Source organism: Stomoxys calcitrans, chromosome 4 (genome assembly GCF_963082655.1).
Source record: "Stomoxys calcitrans chromosome 4, idStoCalc2.1, whole genome shotgun sequence".
NCBI classification, from domain to species: domain Eukaryota; kingdom Metazoa; phylum Arthropoda; class Insecta; order Diptera; family Muscidae; genus Stomoxys; species Stomoxys calcitrans.
The window spans coordinates 57,867,227-57,887,509 of NC_081555.1; the positions used below are offsets into that span (position 1 = coordinate 57,867,227).

General features: G+C 38.7%; 1 protein-coding gene across 1 annotated transcript in view; it reads right to left on the reverse strand.

The window, feature by feature from the left end:
• The window catches only part of LOC106087131 (dmX-like protein 2), a 552,769-nt gene that overhangs the window by 239,339 nt on the left and 293,147 nt on the right, over nucleotides 1-20,283 (reverse strand). The window contains exon 12 of the mRNA XM_059366477.1: nucleotides 2,783-2,899. Within this exon, the coding sequence (XP_059222460.1) occupies nucleotides 2,783-2,899 (117 nt within the window). The remainder of the gene's footprint in view (nucleotides 1-2,782; nucleotides 2,900-20,283) is intronic.

The following is a 20,283-nucleotide window of genomic DNA, read 5'->3' on the forward strand; positions in this document are numbered from 1 at the left end:
GAATGCAAAAACCGGAGTTTAATAGAGATGACAAGGTATATGCTGGCCGAATCGAAAATGCCAAAAGAGCTATGTGAAGAAGCCGTATGTACAGCAAACTACTTACAGATGTAAGTCATTTGAGAATATTCCGTGAGACTGGTTTTTTGCATATACCAAAGGAAAAGAGGAAAAAACTCAGCGAAAAGTCTTCTAAAATGTTTTTTCTTGGATATGATAAACATTCTAAAGCCTATCGTATAATTGGCAATAACAAAAGGGTTTACATATCACGTGACGTCACTTTTGTTGCCAAGGTTGAAGGTATGCAGAAATAAACAACAGTGATGTGGCTAAAGTAACTAACTAACTCAGATCAAAACAAAGAAAAATAGCTTGATCTCGATTTAACATCATCAACATCTTCTAATTCTGGTATGTTCGATTCAATGGATGAAAGCCAAGCCAATGACTGTGCCATCTGGCGAAAACTTCTAATAATAACATCCAAGAAATAACAGCAGTAAGAAAATCAAATCGTTCAACGAAAGGAAGAATGCCAGAATGATTTTTACGTGCTGCAATCGAGAGAACACCAGATAATTATGAAGAAGAATTGGAAAAAAAACAAATTCGTTTCTGGTATCAAGCTATGCAAAAGGAAATAGAATCTATGGAAGGCAAACAAGTATGGCTACTTACGCATTTGCCAAAAGGTGGAAAAGCAATAAGCTGTCGATGGGCGTATAAGCAGAAGCATGCGGAAAACAGTGTCAAACATAAGGCAAGGCTTTACGCAGTGGAATAGTGGCTTGTTGGAAGAAATATATATGTATCAACCAAAAAGGCTTTGTAAAGAGAGAACATGAACATAAGGTATTAGTCGGCTCGGTCTAGGAACCAAACGATTTACAACGTTTTGATAAACAACAAAACGACAAAAAAGAATTCTTGTTGGCTATTCCGATGCGAACTGGGGAAAAGATAGAAACAACAGAAAATCCAACAGTGGATATATAACACGGTCTATATGGTATAAATGAAGATCTTACTAGAATCTACAAATGGGCAAAAGATAATGAACTACGTATTAACTTCGAAATCAAAGTTTATAGCTATTTTTAGACTTAGGAAAACTGACTTCGATAATATAAGCGTGCAACTTAATAACATATTAATACCTCCAGTCGATACTAAATGCAATTTGGGTTTGATATTTAATTCTATGCTACCTTGGACCAACCATATAGAAAAAATTATTGGCAAGATATATGGCATGCTTCGCAGTTTGTGGGCAGTCCGCCTTTCTACACCATTCCCATTCGTAAGCTTCTAGCAAATCATATCTGATACCTACCTTAATATATGGCTGCGAAATCTTTTCAAGCCGTGATTTTGAAGACAGTCGTAAATAAAATGTAGATTTTAATGATATCACACGATACATCTTTAAAATAAAACGACATGAGAGCATATCACAGTTCGCCCTTCAAATATTTGGCATTTCTTTCAAAAGCTATCTCAATATTTGAAGTCTCGTTTTGCTAGACAAAATAACACTGAGGAAAGAAAATAATCGCTCCTAGAATTGATTGGCTGAATTCCATGTGGCAATTGTTGTTGATGTTGTAGTTGCTAGTTATACACTGAGGCGGCAGCCATTGCGGATGCAGGACTCCATCGGGTCAATCCGCCATGTACAACCGGCCGCCTTAGGATTGAGGCAATTTTTCATATCCTCCAATTTCAAATAATTTTATTAGTTAAAATTAATTTAAATTACTTTTGTTTTTTTTTTTTTGTTTCTTTATAAAACTTTTTTTAATTTATAATATGCATATAGTACATATTATATAGTTCAATTGAATTTTGAACTATGTAATTTTGATATTAATCAATTTAAATATTGTCTATACTTAATTAATGCCAACAATGTCACTTAAATGGAACTTACAAGATAGGCATAGTAGACGATCAAATAGGCATAGTGGACGATCACGACATTATGGGACTCGGGTAAAAGTTATTCAATAGTCTGTGAGAAATTCAGGTTGTGTAGGTATGTTGGGTTCGCACTCTGCTAAAAATATACAATACATAACTTTATGACCACATTGTCATGATTGGTCAGTTAACCTATTTGCGGTGATTTAAGGGGTAAGAGCACCACCCAGATACTTGGACACACATTTTAGTTCTATATTCGTAATCTACTCCCAAATAACTTTCATTTGAACCCATATAGTCATGATCAGCTAAAACTACAATTTGGGGACTGGTTTGGAGGGTTGGAGTGGGTCCCCATTTGTTGGGGTAAAGAAGTTTATGTATTTTTTCTAAAATTTCTGACTCCATGTTTCGCAACACACCAAAATGCCAAAAAATTATGGGACCATCTCTTATTTTGTGTGAGTCAGATTTCATTTTGGTACTTGCGGTGTAAAGGCAATATAAAAATAGCATAAAGAAGTACTCATCAAAACGATGAATGCATTTGAAAGCAACAATATTACTTGCTATTGTTAAATGAAGGCAAGTCAAAAGAAACGAAAATATGAATGCTAAATGAATGAATGTTATAAAAGCAAATGGTTGCATTCTGTTCTCTGATAGAAAGGCAAAAAAAAGCTCAACGCTAACATTTTTCATTTTGTTGACCAGTGAAATATATACTTTGTTGGGTCGAAAGAGATATTTCGATGAGTTGCAAACGGTATGACAAAATTAATATAACACCATCATTCGGTGGTAGTGTCTTAATTGCATATATCATTAATCGAATAAATAATTAGTTAAAATTTACCTGGAATATAATCCTCTGATGGGGGCCCTTTCGAAAGTAAAATTTCTAATGCCACTTCTTGCCATTTATTGAGTGCCCTTAAAACCTCATGCGACAGTGGACTCAAAACAGGTAGATCTGGATGAAAAAGGTTAAAAATTAGTAAAATGTTGTTATCGTCAACCTTCTTCCGTTGTTGTCATCGCTTTTGAATCAGTAGTTCGTCTCGTAGATGCTATATCGATATTCTGCTCTATAACGAGAGGTAGCACTTTTAAAGATTTAATTATTTCATATATAGTTTTTATAATACAGTAATGTTTTTTTCTTTTGCTATCTATATTTCATTACGCCACATTAATACTGAGCACCAAATTTATTACATTGGAAAACATTGGATTTCTTCCTTAAATAAATATATGGCAAACACAAAGCAAATTTTAAATAAAGAATACTATGTAAAGTCAACTAAAACACGATTACCTACCCATTAATACCGTATATGGTATTTAAAATCTACTCTTAAAAATAGTTTATTTACGCCTGTGAAATACCGGTCCCTCATTATAACCGTAGCTTTAACTTTATTTTCCTAATTTCATTAAAAACAAGTAAACGCATGCTAAGTTCGGCCGGGCCGAATCTTATATACCCTCCACCATGGATCGAATTTGTTGAGTTCTTTTCCCGGCATCTCTTCTTAGGCAAAAAAGGATATAAGAAAAATTTGCTCTGTTATTAGAGCGATATCAAGATATGGTGCGGTTCGGACCACAATTAAATTATATGTTGGGGGCTCAAGAAGTAAAATAGAGAGATCGATTTATATTTATTTCAGGCAAATCGGATAATAATTGCGACCTCTAAAGGCTCAAGAAGTCAAGATCCCAGATCGGTTTATATGGCAGCTATATCAGGTTATGAACCGATTTGAACCATACTTGGCACAGTTGGCACACAAATCCTCCTGACACGATCAAATCAGGAGGGGAAGGCGTCGAGACGGGAAGCGGCAAGCACTGTGCTGATGGTTCATCTGGTTGTATGGGCTCAAGGTGTGCGCCAAAGGACAAGGACGGAACTCAAGTGGTACTTCACAGCAGCAGCTAGTGAAGCATCTGTGGAGGAATAGTCGTTGTTGTTATTGTGGCAATATTTCCATGTGTAGAAAGTCTTTCTCAGTAAACTCTTATAGGTAAGCAAGCTCATTCCGATCCAAAGGACCATCGCCGCACAGCAATCATACCGTGTAGGGGAAGAATCGTCCACACCGCAAGTGTCCAGTGACCTTAGGAATAGTGGTTCCGCTGCTTTCCCAACTAACTCTGGATGCGTTAGAAGACTCGTCATGACAAGTTCTAGCGAATCTTGTGAGGATGAACTCCTGGCGGACTCAAAAGATGCGGCCCTGAAGGTTCAGTAGAAGACAACCATGAATTTAATAGGTCTCATTACTGGCTGGCTTCCCTATACACGATTCGGAAGAGCTGCCTTCAAGCTTACAGTTCTCTGATCCTCGTTTATTAGTTTCAGCCTTGGCGAAAATACTGCACAAGTGGTCCCTGGACTAAACAATAGAAAACGGATTGGGATAAATTCCAGTAGAAATTCTGCACGCCTGCTCCTTCTTGACCAGAAAAGAAAATGGAAACTGTGGGGGACATAGACATAATGGTCAAGCGGATCACAAAGGCCCGGGATGACTCACTTGTGTCAGCATATTCTCAGCCAAACCAAGGGGCAAACAACGACCGCCATGGTGGACCCTATAATTGGTTGGTGTAAGAATGGATTGCAGAAGGCTCTTTAACAGACCGAAAGCCACAAGGGCACCACATGACTGGGACATCTATATACCGCTGAGCTAAGAAAATATAAGGGCATGGTGAGAAAGGCTTAGAACAAATCCGGGGTGTGGAAGTTGCAGCTCCGTGGAGGTCTCTAGGCTAAGGAAGATCTTATCCTTAAAGAATGTATGGACAATGTCTGATGTGTAAACACTAGAATTACCCGGGAAACTCTCAACGAACAACCTTGGCGCCAGAAGAGTCACTGTCACTAATATGTATTCGTCGGACGTTATTGAGGAAATTGTGTTTGAGCCGAAAATCCTTTAGGCGATAAGAAGTTTCGACTCCTTTAAGTCTCCAGGCCATGATGATGTATCACCAGTGGAATTATAAGCGTGTCCGATAGTCTGGCTCCTTGGCTTAGGAAGATATACTCTTTTTGTATCAGCATGTTGTACAGGGTGGCTGATGAATATTGCTACAATGATGAATATTGCTACATTTTTTTTTCGGTGTATGGAATACATTTTTCTTTTATTCATGTTAAATTAAATTATTAAATTAATTATTAAATTATTATTAATTAAATTAATTAATTAATTAATTAAATTAATTATTAAATTATTATTATTAAATAGAAAAAAAGTTATTACATTTTTTTTTGGTAGCGGCTTTCATCAGCCACCCTGTATATAGCTGTGGGATGGAGGGATACAGAGGTTTTTTTTCATTCCGAAAGAAGGAAAACCTTACCACACGAAGGCGAAAGATTTTCGTCCAATCAGTTTGGTATCCTTAATGCTGTGGACTCTAGATAGGATGGAATAAACACATATTTGGGCAAAGATCCCTGGAAATCGCCAGTCTGGGCAACAGAAAACATATACCAGCACGAGATAAATATAAGCACCACACGGGCTGGATCTTTGAGCTCCGCTCTGTGTGGTATGCTCATCGTTAGTACGGGAAGTCCACAGGTTGCGGATGGTGGAATGCTCATACAGAGTAATAGTAAGTGCTGTCGCGGACAATCAGCGATATCGAGTGGAGAGTCTCAGTGAAAGGCTGGTCGGCACCGGGTGACGTATCCTGGAAAGCATTAATTTCCTTGGGACCAGAATTAGAACCAGTGATCGACCGACGACCCCACGCCATAATTACTGAGCGCCGGACGTTTATTAATCTGGAGAAGGTTGAATGGGTCGACTTAGGAAAGTAAATAATTTCCTTGGGACCAGAATCGCTGCTTCAGTGAGCTAGCATCCACTTCAATTTCCCGGCGGTACACGAAGACGAACGTGATGAGATTCGTTGCACACTAACCCCAGAATCAGCGAACTGAATCTGGAAATTAACAGGGTAGTCAACGAACATAAGCGGAATTTGTGGCTGGAACACTTGGAGCAATGTAACTTAAGTACCGGTTTAGGCAAGCTGTGGTCTACTGTTAAGTCTCTCTTGAACCCCGGTACAACAAGACCTGTGACTGATCCGAAAATGTGCGCGACGTTGTTCAACCGTCAAGGACCCGAGCAAGGGGGAGTCGTAAAGACCGATCTCCCTACTCACGCCAGTAGCCAAGATGCTTAAAAAACTACACTTCCCGAGCTTCGTTGGAAAATATCCATTCGCAGATCATCAGCGTAAATTTCGCAGATTGAATAGACAATCAATGCATGCAATCACAGTACACATTTGCAGTGGCTTCAATCGGCACAGGCCACTGGACCTATCGAATACATTTGACACGGTCAGTCATGGCAAAGTATTTGAAGACATCGCCAACATGTCCCTCCAGCCAGGCCTAAACCGCTGGTCCACGAATCATTTGTGTGGTCGCCATTCATTTCTGGAATTTAGGGATAAGAAATCAAAACACCGTAGAGTGAAACAGTGAGTTACCGGCACTCTTTAACTTCTACCTATCCTCAATTCCACCCCCCAGATGGCATTGAGATCTATCATGTGCGGACGATTGTACGATCATGACATAAGTTCCCCACTCATTGATGACATCTGCGATAGGTTGAACGTCTACCTAATGAACTTTCCTCATATTTCTCTGCAAGAGATTTGAAGATATCTGCCTTAAAATCATCAGCCACATTGCACAATACAGATACGCGTGAGGTGAATACTGAGCTGAATGTGATAGTCGATGGTGAAACAATTCCGACCATCAAGTGTCTCAAAATACTTGGGGTCACATTTGACAGCTCTTACACATTCTCGGCACATGCCACAGTCAAAAGTAGAAACAAGGTCCTCAAGTCACTTACCGGCAGCACTTGGAGTGCTGACAAAGAAACCTTGTTGACAACGCATAAAACCGGTCTCTGGTAAGTTGTTCAGCGCCAGTGTGGTCTCGTCAGCTCTGTGACACACAGTAAAATAATATTCAGATCTCTCAGAATGCCGCTTTTCGAATTGCGGATGGGCAGTTAGCGCCCTTCTAGTGGATAGGTATCCACTAGATGGGAGAAATTGACCTCCCCAGGTAAACTAGAGTAGTTACGGCAGATACAGCCGCCTCAATTCCTATAGAGCAAAGATTAATGCTGACGTGCAGGACGTATGTCCCGATTGTAACCAGGGACCACACGACGTACGTCACCTGTTTAACTGCCGAGCCAGACCCACTCGTCACAGACCCAGATCCTTCTAGACGCACCACATCTTAGTCGCAGAGTTTCTGTATCTGGATACTCAACTGAATGAATGAGACGAAAGATAGAACACAACACTCTGCTACAACAACAACAACTACTCCTGATAGGACCGAGTGGATCTACAATATCCCAGGTAATGGAAGTTACATACTTCTATGCTGATGGATCCAAACCGGGCCGCCAGGTGTGCTTTGGGGTGTAATCTGAAAAATTTGGACTGGTCATATAGGGGAGTAACCCGACCACGTGTATCAAGCGGAGATCCTTGCAACTAAAGAAGTGGCGGAATGACTAAGCTATAATTTCATAACGAGGACAAGCATAAATATCTTATCAGGCAGGCATAAATATCTTATCTGAATTCAAAAACCGACTTCGATTGTCGCAGGTAAATCAAAAAGATGGATGAATAATTCAAAACCCACCTGGAATCTGCGGGTATGTCTCTAACGACTAGCCTGAGGTTAACACTCATGAATTGAAGTGTTAACCGCAGTCCGGCCTTGTGTTGCATAAATTTGTTTGCACTTGCAATGCAGTCACTTGTTGTTGTATAATGAGACTGATCGGAGTTTTGTTTATAAAAAATGTTTACGTTTTTATACTCTACACCACTATTGTGGTACAGGGTATTCTAACTTAGTGCATTTGTTTGTAACACCAGGAAGGAAGAGAGATAGACCCGTTGATAAGTATACCGACCGACTCAGAATCAGTTTCTGATTCGATTTAGCTATGTTCGTCTGTCTGTCCATTTTAATTTGTGAATAAAGTACAGGTCGCAATTTTCATCCGATTGTTTTAAAATTTTAGCGAAGGAGCCTTTGCAAACGCATGTATCAACCAATCTTCTCAAAACTTTGCACTACGACTACCACAAATCATGCGGACTTTGGTCGAAATCGGTTCACATTTGGATATAGCTCCTATGTATATGTTCGTCCGAATTGGACAAATTTGGCACAAAGGATTCCCTTATGACTCCCGACATTGCTATTGAATTTCATAGAAATCGGTTCATATTCAGATAAATTCCCCATATATATGTATAAACCGATTTTCACTTTTAGAGCTTTTGTCAGCGTATTTCTCAACAAATTTTCTCTAAATTTTGAAAAATGTATTTTTTTATGATTTTTACTGTGTATGCCGATTTCGGTTAAAATCTGTTAAAATTTAGAATACTTCTGATATATATTTTCGTTTTTTTCGATTTTGACTAATATTGCATTCATTTGGTCAAATGACCAATTAATCGATCTTCACAAAATTTGTCACTAAGGTTTCTCTTATAACTTTTCTGTTCCCTGGTAAATTTATAGATATAGATATAAATAGCTTACATATATATGTATTTCCTAATTTGCACTTTTAAGGCCTTCTCAATATTTTGCAATACAATTTTTCTATAACTCTCACACATCTACATTTCAAATTTCGATGACCTAACCTGCATACCCAATGTGGTGTAGAGCATCAAAAGGACGGTTTCGGCCGACTTTAGGCAGTTCCTTACTTGTTGTATATAAAAGATTTCAATCCGGATTTTTTATTTTTGCATTAATAGCCTGTGAAAAAGATTATAGACTCAAATATGATCCCAACGTGTTTAATGGGTCGATTACGGATAGCAACCAACGTTCAGTTGAGTGGTTGTATGACAACACAACAAAAATAAAAATTTGTATTATGTATGGCAACTTTTTTCAATTGATGCCGGTAATAGTGTCCCGCAGCAAGAAAATGTGTAAACTAATAGTTAAACCACCACAAAAAAGCACTGTTAAACTATCTTTATTTGAAGACGCTCAATCAGAATTGGAGGTAATATTAATCGTCGAACAAGAATGTAATGAACGCTTGAGGTTCACAGTCCTATACTTGGATGCGAAGGCTAATTTTAGCAGGTGATTAAATTCTATTTTATACAATGAGCGCTAAATTGACTGCGATTAAATTATATTTAAAGGTTAGAATCGAAGCTTCTATTGATGGTGCTTCGTTTGGTTAAAATTAATAGGCTATGCGAAAAACGAGACTTCCGGATATTCATTTGCACTAATTCGGTGGAGGTTTTGCTGATTGGCCGAATTTTTTCTCCAGCCTTACTGGTATCGCTCTAGGCACTGTTTCTCATTGGTAATAATAAATAATGATAATAATTCTTTTAATTTTCAGGACCACATAAAGGAATTATTTTTCTGAAGTCTGTCGAAAATGGTTTTACTGAAGGTCTACCACATCTTAGCGACAAAATGAATTAGCATTTACGTACTATGATGACTATAACCACCAAAGGCCAAATAGCAGATATATTTGACAACAATAAAAATGGACAGAGTCACATAGGTTATGTGGGAAGATAATTTGATGGCAAATGTTTGGCCAGTTGGAGTTCCATGTCACCGTTTTTGGATCAAAGGTTTCGTATGCTCGAAAATTTGAAGCATTCCGCCAAGAAGATGGATTCAACACACCAGAATACCAAAAAACAAAACCCCAAAAAACCGTCATGAACATGTGGCTGCTGGAGCCAAATCTGCATCGTGTGTTTTTTGTGACTCAGTGGATGATTTTATTGAAAATTGTCCGCAGTTTTCTAACCTCTCTCTCTCTCACTATCCTCGGTATAAAAAAATAAAAAAGGCTCAAATTGTCCCTCAATTGCCTCCGTAAGGCTCATTCCTTCAAAACGTGTTTCGCAGATTGCTGTCGGCAATGTTCACCGAAACACCATACTATGTTGCATATGGGGCAACCGTCTACGCCCCATCCTCCCATTGATGTCAGTTGGACAAATTAAGATTGCCGCCAACTTATCCGTCTTGCGTGGGCGTGGCATGGAAAAGAATTAAGGAATTTGGGAATAGCACGGAATTCCTAACTAAGATTTTCTTTTTCGAGTTCTATCACTTTGAGTTGTATAGTTTCTAAAAATGTGTTGAGAACCACCATTTAAACTCTCATTCTCATCACTCGATGTTTCCTCTACGATGCTTCCTTCATCTCGATGAGTATTGTCATGTTCCTCATTACCTGTTTCCAAAGTTTCATTCAAATTATTTTTGGCCTGTACCGGTCTAGAAAGAATGTGTTTCCAACTTCTCCTATATACTACATCATCACCATCCCTTACAAGTAAAGAAAGCGGTTCCTCAAAAAACTCAACAATTTGCCCGTTCCACCATAATGCATCAGCGGTTCTTTTAAACAAAACTCTTGGCTTTCTCGAATTCCTATTGTGCCAACCAGCTGACTTCGAAATTGTTCGATTCACTGTGTTCCTATAATCACCTTCGTCCATAAGTCTGGGTTTAAAATTACTAACAACTGGTGGTATTGCTGTTATCAAGTCTCTTGACATTAGTGATTCCGCAGGACATGGTATATTCCTTTTTGGGGTCGTTCTTTATTGTAAAAGATCGGCTCCACTTTTTCCACATTTATGAAATAATCTTTTGATGGTTTGTATGGATCTTTCTGCAAAACCATTAGACCTGGGAAGGTAAGGGCTTGACGATATGTTACTAATACCCCAGTCGGAAAAGAATTTTAAAAAATCTCTTGAGTTAAAAGGTTGATCATTATCCGAAATTAAAATTTATGGTATACCATATCTCGCAAATATCGCCTATATATTTTGAACAATAATCTACAACATGAAGGTACTGCTTTCTTTTGTATTCACAAATGTCAAATCCTACTTTAAACCATGGCACATCATAAATTTCTTGACAAATCATTTCTTGCTTCGGGTTTGCATTACTAAATTTTTTTTACAAATTTCTCAGTTAGATGTCATATTCGATATATCATGTCTCGCTCCAATGCCACTCAATAGACTTCAAAGACAAATTTTCAATGAAAGACCCAACATTGTTAACCATTCCTAGGAACCTTTAAATTTCCGTCAAATTTGTCGGTCCAGGCATTTTCATCATTGAATCAATATTGCTGGTATCAGCTGTTACTCCCTCGCAACTAAAAACATATACAATAAACTTAATTTCCCTAATGAAAAATTGGGATTTCTCTTTGTTATATTTACACCCTACATGCCTTGCCCTTTACAACACCTTTCTCAAATTTCCCTCATGTCCTTTCTTAGTTTTCGAATAAACTAAAAAATCATCAACATAAATTAACAACCTTTCAATGTCCCCAAATAATTTTATCATATCCGCGTGAAGTATTTCTGAGGCTGCATTTATCCCAAACATAAACGGTAACCGTAAAAATTTATATCGCCCAAATGGAGTATTGAATGTACACAAATCTGAAGATTCTTTCTCTAACGCTGCCGCTGAAAAATTTAGCCCAATCAATTTCGCTTTGCAATCATTTATGTTAGGAAATGGAAAGTATGGTCTAAGTACGTCTTTGTTCAATTTTCGTGGGTCAAGACAAAGTATAATTTTTCCATTTTTTTGTCTTCGTTGGTTGAATTTTACATCTCAGTTCATTTGCAACACTCTTTGATAAGACGGTGGTATCAGCCCCCGTGTCAACTTGTTATTTATCAAAATTCCACCAACCACCAGATTTTGTTTCCATTTTAGTTATCAATTTGTTAATTTCTTCGTACTTTCCTTCGATTTTCGTACACATGTTAAACTTCCAACTATAAAATCACTTTCTTCACTGCTCTCTACATCATCATTTTGTTGATAAACATTTTTTATATACTTTGACTTTGCGGAACTATGTTGTTGATTTTGTTGTTGTTGTAAAAACACAATCTTGCATAGTGGCCTCTTCTTTTGCAGTTATACCAAATGCTGTGTTCGGCTAAACAACTGTTCTGACGAAGAACCCACATTTGCGACGAAGATGTTTTGAGTTTCATTTCTTTTCAATAGGTTTACACTCATGTCGTATATGTTGTGGTTGATGTTTTTGTCCTGAGACAGTAGTGGTGCGTTCTCAAGAGCTGCTTCTATGGTTTTTGCGATATTAATAGCCTTTTCAAGTGTTACAACGCCTTCGCTCAATAACCATTCTTTTATATGTTGCCAGCCATTCCGCAAATAACAATGCCGTTCAACAAACTGTCTCTCATACTTCCAAATTACCAAGAAAGACTCATATTTTTTAAATCTGTTACAAAACTTTCCAAGTTGTCTCCTTCCTTTTGCTTTCTTGTAAAGAATTTATGCCGCTCCATCGCCAAATTAACCTTTGCTACAAAGAATGCGCCAAACTTGGCAGTCAAATTGTCGTATTTTATGTCATCCAAGTTAATGTCAAAGGAGTTTGATATTTGCAATGCATTAGGCCCCATGTGATGTAACAATAATGCTACTTTCCTTTTGTTGTCATTTTTGTCTAAAATTGCTGCTCTTAAATATATTTTAAACAGAGCTTTTCTAATTTTTCCACTCTTCCGTCATATTTATGGCTATAAAATTAATTTTATTTATTGTAGATGATTCCATTTTCGTTATTTTTTTATGTTTCCAACTTCATTTTGTGCTTCTAGTCCGTCCACCTGACACCATGTTGTTTATGAATAATGAATCCGAATACATTTACTACATTTCATCAAGTACGCAATAGTAGAACTATTATAAAATATGTTGGTAGGTAATATTAACAGGGTAATTTTTGTTCGTTAGCGTTATACACAACAGCATCCGAGTCCAAAAATTCTTGCCTCATTATTGTGTCCATAAACTGGACAGTACATCGACGAAGTTGAGTAGTTTTTGACGGTTTGGCCAAAATCACATCAGAAGTGTCATTATACTCGAAGTTACCAATAAATTTAAATGCAAAACTAAAGAAGCATTGAACATCCAAAAATACAAAATACACAAAATTCGTCACATTTGTGACACAATTGTAAATATTGAACCGATAAGACAAAAAAATTATTGCCCAAGTGTAAAAAATGTCAAAGTTTCGGACATCCTAAAAATTATTGTAACAAACCACCACGCTGCGTTAAATGCGCATAGTTCAGTGGAATGTAACAAATAAATAGAACATCCAAAATGCTGTAACTGTGGCAAACAACATCCCGCATCATACAGAGGATGTGAAGTTGCAAAGGAACTGCAGAATTTACGAAACAAAAACTTACAACACACAGGTATACCCACAAAAGCATTCGCCAATCTACGAAAAATTCTTCATGAATTCATCCAAAACCAACAAATTCTCCACGTCTATACGCGAGTATCACCAAACCAGTCTTTTCTGAGACATCAAACAATGTAAATTGCAAATTTGGGCCATGAACAGGGGCATATTTCTCACATATCAATGAATGCAGTCCGATTCAAATTTTAAGCTCAATGATAAGGGGCCTCCTTTTTACAGCCGAGTCCGAACGGCGTACCGCAGTGCGACACCTCTTTGGAGAGAAGTTTTACATGACATAGTACTCAGAAATGTTGCCAGCAATAGGAGGGAAAACCTCCGTTGAAACATTTTTCTGATGGTCTCGCCAGTATTCGAACCCAGGCGTTCAGCGTCATAGACGGACATGCTAACCTCTGCGCTACGGCGGCCTCCATCAAATAATGCATTGTCCGAAATACTTCAAAGACTTTGTGCACAGGTGGAATTTTTAAAACTATAGAACTCCGCTTAACCCACCTCGAACAACAATCTAAAATCCAATAGAAATGTCAAACTCACTAAAAATAATGCTATGGAACGCTAATGGGCTCCTCAAGCAACAAGTAGAGTTTGAAGTAGTCCTAAACAATGAAGAAATCGACGTTTGCTTAATCGCAGAGACACATTTTACAAAACAATATTTTATAAACTTTAAAAATTATGACACATACCATACAACTCACCCTATGAAAACCGCCCGAGGTGGAAGCGCTGTTATCGTCAGAAAAAGTTTGAAGCATATCGAAGTAGATAAAATTCAAACTGAAGAATTTCAAGCAACAACTATAAAACTCTATATACAAAAGCTGAAAATATTTTAATAACATTACTTTATAGTCCTCCGCGGCATCAAATCATATCGGATCAATATAAACTTCTGATTCAAAAACAGTATACGAGATTTATAATTGGAGGAGACTTCAACGCAAAACATACTGATTGGGGATATCGCGTAACCACTGCTAAGGGAAGAGAGTTTCTCAACGCCGCAAATGCTACAGGTTGTAAAATAGTCTCATCGGGCAGTCCAATTTATTGGCCAAAAGATATAAAGAGAGTTGCTCAACGCAACTCAAGAAAATATCTATTTCTCGAATAAAAGTTAAATGTGGTTTTGATTTGATTTCAGATCACTCCTCCATTTTTCTTACGCTGTTTGAAAACATTCCACCAAAGGACCCCCGTCATATCTAACAAATCGTTTTACCGATTAACAATCCTTCCAGCTTAGTCTCTGAAACTCTGCGACTAAGATGGGGTGCGTCCACAGGGATCTGGGTCTGAGTCGAGTGGTTCTGGCCGGGCAGTTAAACAGGTGACGTGTATCGTGCGGTCCCTGGTTACAATCGGGACATATATCTTGCAGGTCGGCATCAATCCTAGCTATGTGGGAGTTGAGGCGGCTGCATCTGCCGGAACGTAATTGAGCCAGAACCACCCTTGTTTGCCGGGAGAGGTCGATTTCTTCGGGTGTAATGGGAGGCGGTAGTTCTCCAAGGACTACATTCACCCGGTAGCCAATTACCGCATCTGCTACCGTGTCTGCATGAATGTTGTTTAGACCCACTTGATATGCCTCTTGATCAAGAGGTTCTCTCTTGTAGCGCTGAACCTCACGCTCTAGATCGTGTAGATCTACCTTAAGGCTTCTGGGCGGTGGGTATCTATCCACAAGATGATGATTTGGATGGTTTCTGCGATAACAGCCCAAAAGGTATTGCTTAGACAGCATGTAGTTATATCTTCGCACTAGTAGGATCATTGTCTCCTGATGGAGGTGGTCCACATGAGAAATGAGGAGACAGCCCGTCGCAGTTCGGAGGGCGGCATTCTGACAGATCTGAATATTATTCCACTGCGTGTCACAAAGTTGACGAGACCACACTGGCGCTGCATAACTTACCACAGACCGGCCAATTGCTTTGTACGTTGTCAACAAGGTTTCTTTGTCTGCACCCCAAGTGCTGCCAGCAAGTGACTTGAGGACCTTGTTTCTACTTTTGACTTTATTCCAGATTGCTGTGGCATGTGAGGAGAATGTGTAAGAGCTGTCAAATGTGACGCCAAGTATTTTGGGACACTTGATGGTCGGAATCATTTCTCCATCGACCATCACAGTCAGCTCAGTATTCACCTCACGCGTATTTGTAGTGAACAGTGTGGCTGAAGATTTGGTGCCGGATATCTTCAGATTTCTTGCAGCGAAATATGAGGCAAGCTCGTTGAGGTGGACGTTCAACCTGTCGCAGATATCATCAATGGTTGGGGGGCCTGATGCCATGATCGTACAATCGTCCGCATGTCATCTCTATGCCGTCTGGAGGTGGTGGAATTGAGGATAGGTAGAGGTTAAATAGTGCCGGAGATATCACACCACCTTGGGGAACTCCCTGTTTCACTCTACGGTGCTTCGACTTATTATCCCTAAATTCCACAAATGACTGGCGACCACACAGATAATTCGCGACCCATCGTTTCAGGCCTGGCTGGAGGGACGTGTTGGCGATGTCCTCAAATAATTTGGCATGGCTGACCGTGTCGAATGCCTTCGAAAAGTCCAGTGCCTCGAGGACCGTCCTATCACGTGGCCTGGGCTGGTTGAAGCCACTTCAAATGTGTGTGGTGATGGCATGCAAAGCTGTTGTTGTGCTGTGCAGTCTCCGAAATCCATGTTGATGCTCGGTGAATGGAAATTCTTCTACGAGGCTAGAGAGGAGTAATGCCTCAAGCGTCTTTGCCACTGGTGAGAGAAGGGAAATCGGTCTGTACGGGATCACTCTGCCCATTTTCCAGACATCGGGAACTATATGAGTGTTCCATGACAGGTTGAGGACATTGGTAAGGTACTCAACTCCAGGTGAATCCAGATTCTTCAACATCAATGTAGAGATTCCGTCGGGACCCAACGCCTTAGAAGATTTGGCGCCACGGATGATATTCATAACTTCGCCCACGGTAAATTGTGATGGCTGTTCATAGGCTCGGAGACCACGAATACGGCGAATGGCTCTCCTCCTTGCCCTGTCTCTCTCTCTCGTAATCCTAGTGGGGGCATCCTCATTCACCGTGCAAAACGTGGAACTATCTCTAACATGTGATGCAAATCATTACTTACAGCAAGCTCTGAATAACATAAAAACGTGTACAGAAGAATGGCGAATAAAACTAAATCACAGTAAATACAAACTTTACAAATAAACACACCCAAAAATTGTCGTTGTATATAGACAACTTTGAAATTCTTTCCTCGAATGATGCCAAATTTTTCGGAATGACCTTAGATGCAAAATTGCGGTGGAAGGAACATGTTAAGAAGAAATGCCAGGAGCCTAATATGAAATGGTCTAAACTTAAATATCTAATTTGTAAAAGATAGTTTCTATCAATCGAAAATAAACTTTTAATCTACAACCAACAGCTGAAACCAATCTGGCTATACGGCATACAACTATGAGGATGTACCACCAATGAAAACATTCAGCAGATCCAAACATTCCAATTGCTTGGTACGTCCGTAATAAAGACATCCATATATTGGGTTGCCCAAAAAGCAAGTGCGAATTTTTATATAGTCGGCGTTGACAAATTTTTTCACAGCTTGTGACTCTGTAATTGCATTCTTTATTCTGTCAGTTATCAGCTGTTACTTTTAGCTTGCTTTAGGAAAAAAGTGTAAAAAAAGTATATTTGATTAAAGTTCATTCTAAGTTTTATTAAAAATGCATTTACTTTCTTTTAAAAAATTACTTTTTGGGCAACCCAATAGATCTTCAGGTGTAAACTGTAGCCGAAGAAATAAAACACGTTGCAACAAAGCATGACCCGCGATTGAGAACTCATGTTAATCCAAAAGCCGTACGTCGAAGACTGAACCGGAAAAAGCATGTTAATCTAAAAGCCGTACGTCGAAGACTGAACCGGAAAAAGTTGTTTGATCTTCTGCGATTTAAAATTTGGTACATAAATATTAAATAGAATATTTATTTTTAACTATGTAGGTCTGGAAAAAATAGCTTGTTATTCGTAAAGAACTAGTTGCAGTCAATAAATAACAAAAAAAAAAGAAAGGAATGTCTTTAAGCGATATTCTTTCTATACGCTGGACCCAGCATAAAACCAATATTATGTAATATACTCGTCAGATACATATTTTTCAAGGTGGCGTTCAGTGGGGATATATGCAAAATGTAAAGGCGTGTACGTGTATCCCATCCTGACGATTATCATCAGTGTACCCTCTGGCGAGAAAATGAAAAGGAGGAAGTAAAAATTTACGAATTAAAGCAGCAGCATTCTTGGCCATACGCGCAATGCAGTAGCTTTCAATCGATGAAATGAAATGTTTTCCTATTGGCGCTTTGATTGTTCGTCGATATTTTTATGTTGAAGGATATTTGTCTAGAGTGCAACAAGTGTCAACATTGCTCAAAAGAGGCAATTTTTTAATTCGTAAGTGGTGTTCAAATGTAAGCATAATTGTACAGACATGACGAAAACTCTTGGGCTGATTTGGGATCCCAAAAGCGATTATTTTATTTTTTCGTTCCGGAAGGTGGTAACCAAGGTGGAAGGCGGTAACCAAGCGCACCATATTATTATCTATTGCCCGGCTTTATGATCCTTTAGGATTGATTGGACCAGTTATCACGAAGGCAAATATTTCATGCAGCGTCTTTGGAAGCAATATTTGGATTGAGACGAAACTTTACCTCCAATGTTAAACTCATCGTGGCGCGATTATATATAAGCAAATTCGGGTAAGTTAATCGATTTCCATTTCCACGCTACGTTTCAGTAATCTCCGCCTCCATTCACATTCACGCCTTTAGTGATGCCAGTTCAGCTGCTTACGGCGCATCTGTTTATGTGCGGTCTAAAATGGATGACTTATCAGATCTTGTTTATAATGCTCCAAATCTGGAGTTTCGCCTTTAAAAACGTTGTCAATTCCAACACTTGAACTCTCAGCAGCATCCTTTCTATCTGAGCTCGAAGAAAATCGGCCCAATTCTGAAAACTCCCTGGGAATAAACTCCCAGGGAATTAATTTTTTCCTCGAATAAAATCCTCCTATTCGGATTGAATGAGGAGTGGAAATTTTTGGGAGAGGGAATTCCGAATTTTCGAAAACAGCTGTTTTGCCTCCTGTTTTATTTTGGCAAAACATTTGACTATTATTTTTTGGAAAAATAACATAAAATGGAAAAATATACAAACAGAAGTTATAAAGGTTGCTAAACAAGTTTACAAACATGTTTACTTTTGCTTTTGTAATGTTTGTTTTAATTTTTGTATTTTAATAGTGCAGAATTATGGCCTACAGCTTGTCACCAAATTTCTGTGTTGTAATAACAGCTTTCGGTCTTCATCCAACAATCGTTGGCTAAATTAGATGCTTCCAGAGTGGTCTGGTAGACAGATTAATTGTGTCGTGTTTCCCCTTGCAAAAAGGAGTTAAGGTGGCTGATTCGTAGTATAGAGGTTTGCTTCTCCTTTGTCGTCATAAATGCTGTGGTGGTCTGCATGAAACGCCGTTTTATCTAAAGGCCTACTTTTATGGAGCTAGAACTTGAAGATCTAATGGACATTTCCGGGCGGTGGCCGCTTTTCTTGTTGGTTGAGACGCCTGCTGGACATAGTGCTGCCGAAAAGCGACTTATGGATTTATTCTTACTCCTGTGGAGTAAATGATGCCAAATGTGGCGCCAAGTATCTTTGAATAATTGCCCACGAACATTCCATTAAGGAACAGGCAGAAGACTTCTTGCACATCATTGAGTTCCGCCCGATTCTATTTTAAGCTCAGTGATAAGGGACCACTTTTAAGTATCCGACTCGGAACGGAGTGCCAATAAAATTGAAAAACTTAACAAATCGTCTATGGTGGTTACATGACATTTAAACTGGGTGAATTTGTACTTGATTTTGATGAAAAAGTGAAAAATAATTTCCATACGTAAATTATAAGAAGTAGTACCATTTTTTTGTAAAAACAATAAAATTCATAATTTTTTATCCTAGCTACCTTTCATTTGTTTAGGGTAATTTCTCCCAAGTTTTACCGTCTCATTTTCCCTTTTATACCGATTCAGAATAGCTACTTTTTTTCCCTGGGAGATATTTCCCTTTTTCGAAGTTTGTTTAGAATAAGGGAAAAGGGATTAGGGAATAAACTACCAGTAAATTTTTATTCAGAATAGGGGAAAAGAGAGTAGGAAATAAACTCCCAGGAAATTGTTATTCAGAATAGGGCTGAATGCTGTTAAAACCTTCTTCATTGCGATGCATTTTGTTGGTATGATTCGATGATAGTTCGTCTCGAATAAAGATAAATCCATGCCACTATTTTCTAACGAAACTTAATCCAGCTGACATTTTCTTAAGAGACCCAACCCCTGAAGTGCTGCTCAAATCACAGTTGTGAAATAATGGAACGGATTTCCTTTGGATGGAATCTACAACCCGGCCTGGTAGTACAGAATACTTGAAGGATTTGCTTCTCAGAGGAGTAAAGAGCATTAAAAGCAAACAAAAACATTCCTTCGCCCAGCAAATTATCATCATTTATGCCTTTGATTGACGATATTGGTTTGATTCGAGTTAGTGGGCACCTTCAACACTCAAATTTGGAGTTTGATTCATTTTCTTAAAAAATTGCTGCATGCTGGTGCGCAATGTTTATTGGCTGCGATTCGACAACAATTTTGGCCCATCGGTGGACGAAAACTGGTTAGATCTATAAAGCCAAATGTGTTAGATGCTTTAGAATGAGGCCAAAGCTAATGCAACACGTTATGGGCAATTTACCCTCGGATAAAGTTAGACCGAGTAGAACTATTCACACAACTGGTGTGAATTTTTGTGGACCGTTCTTCTACAACCCAGAGGTCAAGAGTCACCCGCCTGTAAAATGCTACGTTTACATATTCACCTGTTTTCG